Below are 11,426 nucleotides of genomic sequence, written 5' to 3'. Positions count from 1 at the left end.
GATGCAGACCCCAAATTAAGGCTAAAAACCAAACGCAACCATCTCGGTCCATCCTGAAGGGGGCAGAACTGTAACTGTGGCTTCAGACTTCTTTATATGATGGAGTTTTCCAGCCTCTCCTTCTACTTCCCATTTAATTCCAAGGATAAAACAGTATCTTCACTACAGAAACATAGGTTCAAACAACAAAAACACAGAATCAGGTGATTTTCACTGTGAGCTCAAATTTCAGTCTTCATCCTCGTCCCGGGTCAAATCCACAGAATTCCCACCTACGTCCTGATTGCCATGTCACACTTCCTCCCATCTCAGCACCTCCCTCATCTTCCAAAGCACTGCATAGAAATCCTCACCTCACACTTCATAAATGTTCCAGACATTCCCTTTTTTATTTTCCACGTGAAGACCACAGTTCGGACCACTGCTCCGTAAACTTCATAACTTCAGCCAGTGAGACGTTCACCCGTCACACTAAAACTAAATCCTTCAATAATTTAAAATGTTAGTAAGTAAACTATTTAAACTGACATTACAGATAAACATAAACAATCTGTTTTTATTTTTTGTGGTTTTTTTGGGCAGGGGGGGGACAGGTAGTAGCCACTGTTAGCTTGCCTGCTAGCACAGGGAACACAACAGCATTGCAAAATGAGCACTATCAGTTAACAGAGCAGCCCACTGGTTCATCAGGGATTTCACTCCACCAGCAGATTTTCCCAAAAAGGAGCCACACATGAAAAAGACAGCAGGAGAGAAGTGAAAGCAGGGCTGAGCGGTCCAGTCTTCAAACCGCCGTGTCGGTTCTGTATGTACAACACTACTGTGTGTAAAAGATGCATGCATGTCAGCTGGAAGTCGTCCTTCCAGAGGATTCTACATTAGGCCACAAACTTCCATTCACCCAACATCTGATATGAGGAGAAAGACGTGAAATAAAGAATGAAATGCTCTAAAAATCTGCAACAAGTAATAAATTCACGTCTAATGATAATAACATGATTATTCTGTAAGTTCTACGATGAATTAAAGACCTTATGAACCTGCTTCTCAGTGACAGGAAGAGAAGGTGAGTGTTTGTGAGCGTTTGTGTGTCTGAATGTGTGGAGAGAAAGACAAATCTAAGGTCATGGAAGACAACGGCTGAAGAGAGGCAGAGTCCGGCCGTCTCCTGCAGGATCTGCCGCCTCTCAGCTGTTGTCACCCCCACTTCCTTTTCCTTCCTCAGAAGCCCCACCCCCCCACCCCCCGACCCCTCACTGCTCATCCTCCCCAAACACATCGTTCTGTTTGCGCTTCATGTTCTCAAAGTCAAAGTCGGTCCCCGTCATGCGCTTGTAGATGTCCTTGATGTCGTTGCAAGTGGTCTCGAAGTGAGTTGTCGCGTCGTAGGAGCTGGAGGCAAACACCTGGCAATGACAAAACAGCCACAATGAGAATCTACCCTGAGTTCGCTGGGATGCTACAGGGCTCAAACACATTTTAGAGTAAATGTTTACTGGTCCACATGGCAAAATAATTATTTGCACCAAAAGTAACACAAGCCAGTTGGTGCTGTGAAACATTTAAAATTTAGTATCTTGATTAATCACATTATTACGCGCGAAACTCGATGATTTAAATCTGGGGTTTTGCTAATGTTCATATTGAAAGTAACTTTATATGCAAGAAAGAGCAATAACTTTTAAAACCACTGGTTTGTAAAATCAAATAACCTGTTTTTTAACAGTAGCATTCTTATTACACAGTAGTCATTAAATTAAAGAAGGATGAAAGTTTTAGGATTTATTAGTTAAAGGTTAACAAGGATGAATTTCAAAGCTGTGTGAACTAGCGGTGAGCAGACTGATCAAAATATTGATATTATCGATACTATTGTGATAACATCGATACCTTAATGTAAAGCTTGAAAACTAAAAACGTCATAAATAAGGAGGATAAAGTGGTTTTTGGTAGATTTGTTTCACCACTGTGACAAGAAACCTACATCCCCAAAATCAACTTCTCTCGCCGCGATGATGCCAAATTCTGTTTTTTATAGTTTGAGAAAAAACTTTATTTGTGTGTTAAAAAATATGAATTTATTCCACATATAATTAACTCTGCATAAAATAATTAACACATAAATTTTGACATCCCCATTAAAAAGTGACAATACTAGTTTGTCTGTGTCTTTATGAACAACTGACCCGGTTATTTCATTATTAACATGAAACGTGCTCCGTGGCATGGCGGGGTTGCACACGCGGTGTCACTGTCTTTAAACGGCAAACGTGATGTACACATTTTCCTACTTTCTCAGCGCCTCAATCAGCTGTTCATTAAGTGTAATAAGGAGACTAGCTCTCCCTCACAGTTTAAAAAAATCCTGGAGGAAACTCTGGTGTTACGCTAACATACTGGACACATATTCAGCCTGTTGTTCCGTGTGCTGTTGTGTAGGAGAATAAATTGCCTTTCCAGATTAAATGTTTGTTCTTGGTCTTGGATTTTGTGAAATAAATTTCTAAATAAATGCGACTTATAGTCCAGTGTGACTTATGTTTTGTTTTTTGTTTTTTTGTTTTTTCTCTTCATGATGCATTTTATGACTGATGCAACTTACAGTCCAGAAATTACAGTACATATTATAAATTACTTTTTAAAACTAAACTTTTTTTTACTTTAAAATTTCCATAGTAATTTCAAGTAAACAGTCACAGTACACCAGAAACACACTTTCTTCGACTTTGTGCTTATTTCTTGGTGTAGAAACGTCGAATTGTCTGGATGTGTATTCAGACAAGTTAGAAACAAAAAACTTGCGTTAACACACAATAAAATACCTTTCAGAGTTAATTAATTAAAGGTAAAATTGATACTGAATTAAAGTGCCAGGTTCTATTTTTAATTAAGAGTCCATAAAATGTTAGAGTAAAGCATTTTTAAATGTTTTGTCTACATTAACAGACAATAATCTCTGACTGTAAGGGGGCCGATCTGCCAGCGGCAGCTTCACATGTACACGAATAATTTTCAGCCTGGGAGCAGAGGTGAACATCTGCTCTGACTGCAGCTGGGAGGGACGACTGCACCATGACTGGGACACCTGTGAGTGCTTTCTGATGGGGAGGTGCCTACAAGTTAAACCAGTCTACAAATCTTCAGTAATACCAGAAAAAGTTGCTACACTCTAAGAAAAGTCAGTAAAAGTAGGACCAAATGAACTGTAAAAATGTGAAGGAATTTTCTGTTATAACATTTTATAGTAGTTTTACCTTTTTTTTTTTTTTTTTTGCATCTTAAGAACAAGAACTTTTCAAACTTGAAAATATTTGGCGACATGTGCTCTGGAGCAAGTTTAACATAGCTTTAGTTTCCTAATGATATACCATTTCTCCAGATTCACAGATCAGATCCACGGTAGCAAGCATGCTCATGGGAAAGCCATATTTAGCAGGAATTTAACCTTTTGTGATTGTTACCCTCTTCATTTGAGTTATGTTCTTTACTGCCTGTGTTATGTTTACATTTAGACGGTGTTGCTGATATGTTTAGTTCAGGAAGTGACACCTACCACCGCCTCTAATCTATGTTTTTCACCATCAAGTGGTAGATGGCAGCAACACACCTTTGTCGTGTCTAGACTGCCTAAACCAAAGAAGAATCCACGTGTCTCACTGGGAATTAAAATGATGCTGGAACTGGATAACTGATCTTGGACAAACTTAATTCAAGTATTTGTTGCCATTTCAAGTAAATATTTTAATTTGGTTCAACTGTAGTCTCATTTTTGTTCAGTGTGGCATAATTCCATGAATTTGGCTTTGAAATAGCAGAATCGTCAGTTTTCAGATTAACAGACATGTCCATGAATGCAACAGGGCATGTACTGTGGAAGAATTTTTCAGAAGTTTTTGGATCAATGGAAGTGTCTGTACGATAAACGGTAAAATTTCCTGGTAATTTTCTGTCAGGACATTCTGGTATTTAACGAGAATGTCTCTTACAGTGTAAGAGTTCTGAATACTCACTACATAAAACAACAAAGGTGCAAAGTTGACTACACCTCAAGTTAGCTTTTCCATACTTGCACAGATGCATATGTGGTAAAAAATTAGATGCACCACTCAAATTTTGCAATCACAGCTAGAGGCCCAAGAAGGCACATCCAGGTGGTATTTGGAGCCCGGTGTAATGGTGTTGGTTTACATGCTTCTTTTGGTTGCACTGTGTCAGAAAAACATCTTACCTGACTCTCAGTACCATCATCTGTGGGCTCATAAAGGTCACTAATTGCCACAAACCTGTAAAAACAAACCAGAAACGCTTGTAACAGTATTTAATACATTTTCCAATTTGAATTAACCAGACATGCGTAAAATGCTGAATAAGTGAAGATGGGACTGACTTTTGGTCAATAGGCTCCAGCAGCTCCAGGGCCGGCTCGATCTCAGCCTCAGGTTCACTGGTTTCCACTGTGGTGCTGACGATGGCGATGTACTTTCCCTGGGCTGCCACGTTGTGGGCATAAGAGATCATGCACACGTAGATGTCTGGAGAAAAGAGTAGAAGAGGAAGGAAACAATAAAGTGAACATACTGTAACATCAGCTGGCAACTTGTTTCCATGGAAGCATGTCCACTTTGTCATTTTGTCGTAGGTTAAAAAAAAAAAAAAAGTCCTCTCTCCCCTTCGAGTAGAAGTAGTTTTAAGCTCACCTGTCTACTGCAGGTAAGACTCATAATTACTTAACACAGCCACACTTAAAAAAATACTAAAATTTCTTAAATGGGTAAAAACATATAATCATAACTTGATTTATCTAATGAGAAAGGAGAGTAAAAACTACTAAAATAAAGTGAAATGAAATTTTAGCAGACACTTTTATCGTTCCACTTCCTGTAAGCTAACTCTGCTCCAGGTGATGCTCACCTGAGTTACGGTTGACCTGATTCTGAGGGATGATGATCTGACAAGAGTTGGCATCATTAGTGTTTTTGATGGGGTGGCTGAGGATGCAGATCACACGGATCACCTGACCCGCCTTACGAACACGGTCCGGGATGTAGCTTGGATCACAGATGAGCTGCTTGCAGCGAGCCACCTGTAGCAGGAAGGAGGTAGTCATGAACATGCAGGACGTTTGTTCCAACACTTTTAAACAACAGATGATCTTGGTTGTACCTCGCCCTCAGACTTGACTCCAACCACTTTGCCACCCTCCATCACTATCTCATCCACTGGTTTGTTCAGCATGTAGGTCCCTCCATAGATCGCACTCAGTCTGAGATGATAGATGAAGAAGATCTGCTCAACCAATTATTTTTCTAGTAAAGAAAAAAATTAATTCCATCATAATATTCAGTATTTTTATACCTGGCAAATCCCTGCGGCAGCTCTCCCAGGCCATAGAGAGGGTAGAGGTAAGGGCTCTTTCCATAGCGTGCCAGAGATTCACTGTAGAGTTTGATCCGATTGATCGTCTCCAAACAGGGAACGTCCAGATAGCTGAAGTCAAAGAGGAAACCATGAGCCCATAACTGCTGGTGACAGACTGTAACTGGCTGGTCAGACATCAGACCAGCCGTGACACTCATAAATAAAACAGGAAGCATGAATTTCTTCATTTTTCTCTTCCCAGCAGCCAGATTTTATTCTAACCTTTTGATGTGTCATCAGAAACAGTTTCCTGTCTTTCTGAAGATCTTTACCAGTTTTCTTTGGACACAAGCTCAGTCCAGCCAAGGGATGTCACGATTACTTCACAATTAATCACGCCGTCAAACGCTATACTTAGTTAATCATAACAATCCTCAACAACATGACAAGAGCAGGAAAGAAAACAAAGTTGAACAACATGCGTGTAACTGCTTGTCTTGCTTTGTTTGTTTTTTCGTGTTTTTAAGGGAAAATATGGCAGCGGAAGAGTTTTTTCCTCCAAATTAACAGATTAAATCATCCAGGCTGGATTTCTTGGCTACAAAAAATGAAAAAGGTGTCATTGTGTAGTACAGCAAACCAGCCAGTAAAGCCGACATAAAAAGAGAAAATCCATCCAATAAGTTTCCCCACCAGCAGGACAACCAGCAGCACAAAGTACAGGAAAAGGTTCAGTAACTGGGTTAAATGATGCTTATGTTTAACTAACGTGGGGGAATAACACTCCAGTGTCCGTACACAGGGAGGAGATCAAACAGGTCACATCTTACAGGTATCTGGGTATCCACCTGGATAACCTTTTCAGCTGTAGGGACCATGCCTTGGATCCCCCTAGATGAGCTGGTGAATGTGGCTGGGGAGAGGGAAGTCTGGGCTTCCCTGTTTAAGCAGCTGCCCCCGCTGACTCCGGACAAGCAGCAGAAATGGATGGATGGATGGAAGGGTTGTCTTAGCGTTAGCTGCTAATAAGCTGCTAATAAGATGCTAAATAGTTTACTGGTGAATGTAATCCAGTGGTGATACAAAATGTGAATTTGGCCTTATCTTGGCGAGATTTTGGACAGAAGCGACACAGGCAACCTTTCAGTTGTGCACATGTAGGAAGATTTCGCCGAGCATCAGTAAGTCATGTGACCGAAAAAGGAAACATGAAAAAAATTATCTCCAAGTGTAAATATGAATAAATTCAAATAGATCAATCAGTTTTTTAAACCCAGCTTTTCTACTCAGGTTAAAAAGAAATGTTCAAAATTATTTTTATAATGAAGTTTCCAGGAAGAAGAGTCTCAAGTCCAGGTAGAGGTCCTGTAGCCTTTTCTATCTGTTTTCTCTGAGAGAAATTCAGAGTTATTATGTAGGATTCATTTATTTTCTACACAGCAAAGGAGATTTAGCTATATTATTTTTAATACAGGATCTGAAAGTGGTGTCCTGAAGAAATAAAAATAAATCCAGCAAAGACCTGAACCAGGAACTGAGATATGCATCTGGTGATCCATCTACTGTTGGATAAAGCCTCATCAGAAATGGTCTCCATGGAAACGTGGCTCTCAATAAGCCATTTTTAAGAAAGGGAAACAGGGGGAAAAGGCTGAGGTATGTCACATACATATTACTTTTTTGGGTAACGAAGTAAAGTAATGTGTTGCACTTAAAATATTGGTAATGAAATTACTTTACTGGACTACAGTAACGTGTTTTTCTGTGTTACTTGAGCCGTGTTTGTCTATGTGTAAAGTTCTGATCTGTTTTAAGTGGTACGCGCATGCTGCTGCCTGTGTGTGTGCTTGCCTGGGCACGTTGCCATAGAGATCGATTTGCATGACGTAGCTGATTGTGCGCTAACTAAAGAAAAATTAAGCTGGAGAGTCGGAGACAGGGGCTTTTGGTCAGTGGTGATATTCGCATTATTTTCATTTCAGTTCAGTTTCAGTCCAAACTTGTGGTGAAAGATCCTGCTCGCTGGTCAGTAAATAAACAAGCTAAGCTTTTTTCAACATTTCCTGGAACGCAGCAGCCGGTAAGACAGAAATTAACAAGCTAGTTGCAGGGTTCATTGTAGGAGACATGCTCTCCCTGTCGACTACTGAATCGACCAGGTTTAGAAAAATGCTAGCTAAAATGATGATGAAGTGTGGCCAATTCTTCCCACAGACAGGGATGTTGTTCTTGTGGTTTTAAAGCCATTTTGTTTACAATATACAGTAAACCAGGGGTGCCCAAGTCCGGTCCTGGAGATCTACCATCCTGCGACTTTTAGATGCAACCCTTCTCCAGCACACCTGAATCAAATGACTGGCTCGTTACCAGGCCTCTCCATGACCGAACTTGGGCACCCCTGCAGTAAACACTATGCAGACAGGCAGTGAGGATTCGGCTTCGATTTTTGTCCATGTCTACACGGTGAATGAAGAAATGGTAAAGTAAAGTAAAAAGTAGTGGTGTTGCTTTTCAAATGCAGTAACGAGTAAAGTAATTTCTTTACAATTTACAGAAGTAACGAGTAACTAGTAACTAATTACTTTTTCAAAACTACCCCAACACTGGTCACATGACACAAGAACTGGCCTGAAATTCTGTAGCAGCAGGTCTGATGGAGGGATGGATCCTCCCCAGAACCCGGACCTCAACATTATTGAAGCAGTGTGGGATCATTTGGACAGAAAATGGAAAGAAAGACAAAAACATCCAAAAGAGCTTTGGAAAGTCCTTCAAGAAGACTGGAGAACTATTCTTGAAGACTCCCTAAAGAAATAACAGAAAGCTCCTCTAAAGCTGGGTATACACACAAAGATTATCGGGCTGTTTTTCTCCCAATTTTCCCCGTCCCGACCAAGGATGGCAAACGCCTGATTATCTTAAGTCATATAAGATTATCCTATGAAATTATCCTGTGGTTTGAGGTGTGTTAAGAGCTAATTTGTCCCAACAGTCAGCTCCTAAATGGGTTGTGGCCCACAATCAGAACTATTGAACATGTTCAATATTTACGATCACAAGTCTTCACGTGTGTGGGGAAAGCCACGACGCCGGAGTTGTGACTCTGTGGTTGGTGACGTGGAACGGAATGTAGCCAATCAGAAAGCGAACTGACTGGGGAACAAGGAAGGCTATAAAGTCCGTGTTCACGCCGTCTCCAGTCTGTCGTTTTTATCAGTTCTGGATTTTTCTGTTAACAATAGTTGCAAGACCACCATCATTACTTCATCTTGTATGTCCTCTGCCATGCTGGGTGCTGTGTCTTCCGGTTGTTGCTATGGTTCTTCTTCTTCTTTGTTTTTCCGGTTGTTGCTATGTTTCTTCTTCGTTTTCGTTCAATCATGTTTAAACAAGCAAGATTTCCGGCTCGGAGGACTAGATTCGAATTGGTTGCGGGACAGAATCGTGTGTGTGTTGTTCTGTGTTGAGATTATCGGAGCACATCACACACACAGTACGATCAAAACTGTTAAATGTGTGATTTTTTATGTTCATGTGTGGGGTCTCTAACAGATAAAAAATCTCTTCAGATTTAGAAAATCCTTATGTGTGTACCAGTCTTAAGAGGGTTCAGATTGGGATGAAGAAAAAAAATCACGTTAAGATGGACCGATTCTGCTTCTGACTCAGATATTCATGTTTCAATAAATCATTGCAGCTACATCCTGTTTTCCCTGTAAATACATTAAAAATTGAGGCTGGATCATGAACATTATGGAATGTTTCTGATCTTACTCATCTGTCCTGTAGAGGGCCAGGGCGTGGCCAGTGAAGTCGATAACATCCTGACCGAGGTCAAACTTCTTGTAAACATCCCTCATCGTTGTGGTTTTAGGGTCCACACCCTCAAAGGTCTTGGGGTCATTCTCATCAAAATTGGCCACAAAGACTAAAAACTTCCTGAACCTTCGCTTCTCGAACATTCCCATCAGATCTGGAAGTTCAAACAAACAATCAGCATTAAAATTATCCCCTGTCCCTGAACGGAAATTCTCCATATATTACTATGAACCAAGGTGTAATCAGGCGTCTTACTCGATGCCAGCGCTTCAGTCTCAGTTGACGGCACCTTGTAGATCTTCCCTCCTTTGTAAACAAAGCTTCCCTCCACCACTTTAAAGTCCAGGTACCGTGTCACTTCTGTGTACAGCAGCATCTTCACAAGCTGGCCTGCAGTCACAGAAATGAACATGTGATTATTTCTGATCAACCTTCACACATTCTGCCTTCATCATTTAAAGAGTTGCACCAGTTCATACTTTTAACTTAATGTGTTGATTGTAAAGAAGGATTAAGGTTGCTTTTCTATGTTTAGTGAGCAATATGATGCTGACCGTTGGCCATGAGAAACTTGGGAATGAGGTCGACGTTCCAGTCCCTTCCTCTGCCCATGGACTCAGGTGGGCTATCTGGAAGATTAAAGCGCTTGTAGAGCTGTGGGAGGACACATTAACAATCACAGGCTGTTTGCAAATGAGCTCTGTGTACAGCAGCTAAATGAGACACAAGGACATAAAAACAGATATTTGTTGGTTTTATAGATCTCGGGGGATCCATACCTCCTCCAGGGGTGTAATGGAAGAGCTCTCCCCACCATAGTAGGGGTTCCTGTCCATGTGCAGAACCTTCTTCCCATTCACAGACATGATCCCTGAAAGAATGCATTCCTGCAAAAGTACCAAAACGTTTCAGATTAAAGTGGTCAAACAAAGATGAGACAGGAAACGTCATCTTTAATTATTCAAATCTAATAAAAAAAATAAGAGTCTGCTCAGTTTAAATCCACCAAACTGCTACTTACTGGTCAGGAAATTCACATTTCCTTCACATTCACGCATAACTCAGCTCAGTTTTACACACAAAGTCCATGAAGAAACTGTATGGATTCAAGAGAGGGCTAAAGGGCTCGTCCAACAGTGTGCATATGTGTAAAAGGCTAATAAGAATAATAAGAATAATAATAATACATTCAATCTCATGTAATAAACAAAGACAGGGGGTATCTGACACCTTAACAATAAATAAATAAATAAAAACCAGAATTTATTTTTTGTTTTTGAGTTTGAAAGAACAGAGATGAATGTCTCGTTTTCTCATGTACCGCGTGCGTGGGTGCGTTTCTGCGTTTTTCTGGATGTTTCTGTCGCATTTCTGTCGCATGTCAGGGTGTGTTTGGTTCTGGGTGTGTTTGCTGGAGGTGAAGCGGTGCTCCGGCCTGCGCCATCCTCGGGATGGAGGCCTGTCTGAAGCTGTGAGGGTTCCGCCTAAAAGATGCTAGAGGGTGGAACATGATCCGGCTGGGAAAATGGGAAAAACCAGGAGAAGAAAAACTAAAATAAGATAAAAATCCAGAACTCCTGGAGAACTGGGGTACATCCGAGGCCCATCTGTAATATCTGAGCTATGTTTCTTGATCTGATCATGTTTTTTATTATGCAGAAGGATCTGAGTCTGTCCGCGGGGTAAAACCATCTTATGTCCACTCCCTACACACCAACACCAGCTGGAATACTTACTGTGAGTCCAGTGCCCAAAACGATCACATCATATTCCTCATCCATGTTGTATCACCGCCTCTCCCGTCTCGCCCTCTTCTTGCCTTGAGAAATTAGGATACTGACGAAAGGAATGCCACTGAGTCCAAAACTGGAAATTATTCTCCCTTTCTGAGGCTGCAGCGTTAATTAGTTGTTATAAATGCAAAGATTATTTATAAATCATTTGGCATTAATGACAAGTGGAATATATCGTCCACACTGTCACCGGCGAGGACGACCAAAGATGGCCCTGATCGTGGAGCACTCTACAACGTCATTGCGCGTCGGAAAGTAGTGCGCATCCTCCTCTCCATTCTCATCTTGCAGCACAATGGAGTCAAGGTGTGTGCGGAAATGTCGCTTTGCGTCAGCTTTACCGCACGCTTTTTGTATTCGCGCTCAGTTTCTTTCAACAGTTTAATTTTGAGTTTAAGAATTGTTTAGTAAATTTGAGGTGGACAAAGTGTGTGGTCTCTATTTCTTTTCTATCCT

At 40.9% G+C, this 11,426-nt stretch overlaps 1 protein-coding gene across 1 annotated transcript; it reads right to left on the bottom strand.

Annotated features, from left to right (window-relative positions):
- Positions 1-1,252: 1,252 nt before the first annotated feature.
- Positions 1,253-11,205, bottom strand: gdi1 (GDP dissociation inhibitor 1). Its single transcript, XM_042004408.1, has 11 exons — positions 10,914-11,205; positions 9,957-10,064; positions 9,732-9,831; positions 9,433-9,567; positions 9,133-9,331; positions 5,356-5,487; positions 5,164-5,263; positions 4,912-5,083; positions 4,388-4,532; positions 4,229-4,283; positions 1,253-1,406 (listed from the first exon to the last, which is right to left on the bottom strand). Exons 1-11 carry the CDS (start codon positions 10,956-10,958, stop codon positions 1,254-1,256), a joined length of 1,344 nt encoding a protein of 447 aa, XP_041860342.1. The 5' UTR covers positions 10,959-11,205; the 3' UTR covers position 1,253.
- Positions 11,206-11,426: the final 221 nt, after the last annotated feature.

The sequence above is a fragment of the Melanotaenia boesemani genome, chromosome 13 (assembly GCF_017639745.1).
Source record: "Melanotaenia boesemani isolate fMelBoe1 chromosome 13, fMelBoe1.pri, whole genome shotgun sequence".
Taxonomy (NCBI): Eukaryota; Metazoa; Chordata; class Actinopteri; order Atheriniformes; family Melanotaeniidae; genus Melanotaenia; species Melanotaenia boesemani.
The sequence above is the reverse complement of the archived record's forward strand: the minus strand, read 5'-3'. Positions and strand labels throughout refer to the sequence as shown.

What these genes read in the sequence shown, in the direction of transcription:
- gdi1 (XM_042004408.1), bottom strand. Translation starts at nt 10,958, where the DNA reads ATGGATGAGGAATATGATGTGATCGTTTTGGGCACTGGACTCACA. An exon ending in CAAGTTTCTCATGGCCAACG is followed by an intron (nt 9,568 to 9,731) that starts GTCAGCATCATA and finishes CTGTGACTGCAG; the next exon opens with GCCAGCTTGTGAAGATGCTG. An exon ending in GAGTCAAGTCTGAGGGCGAG is followed by an intron (nt 5,084 to 5,163) that starts GTACAACCAAGA and finishes TTCCTGCTACAG; the next exon opens with GTGGCTCGCTGCAAGCAGCT.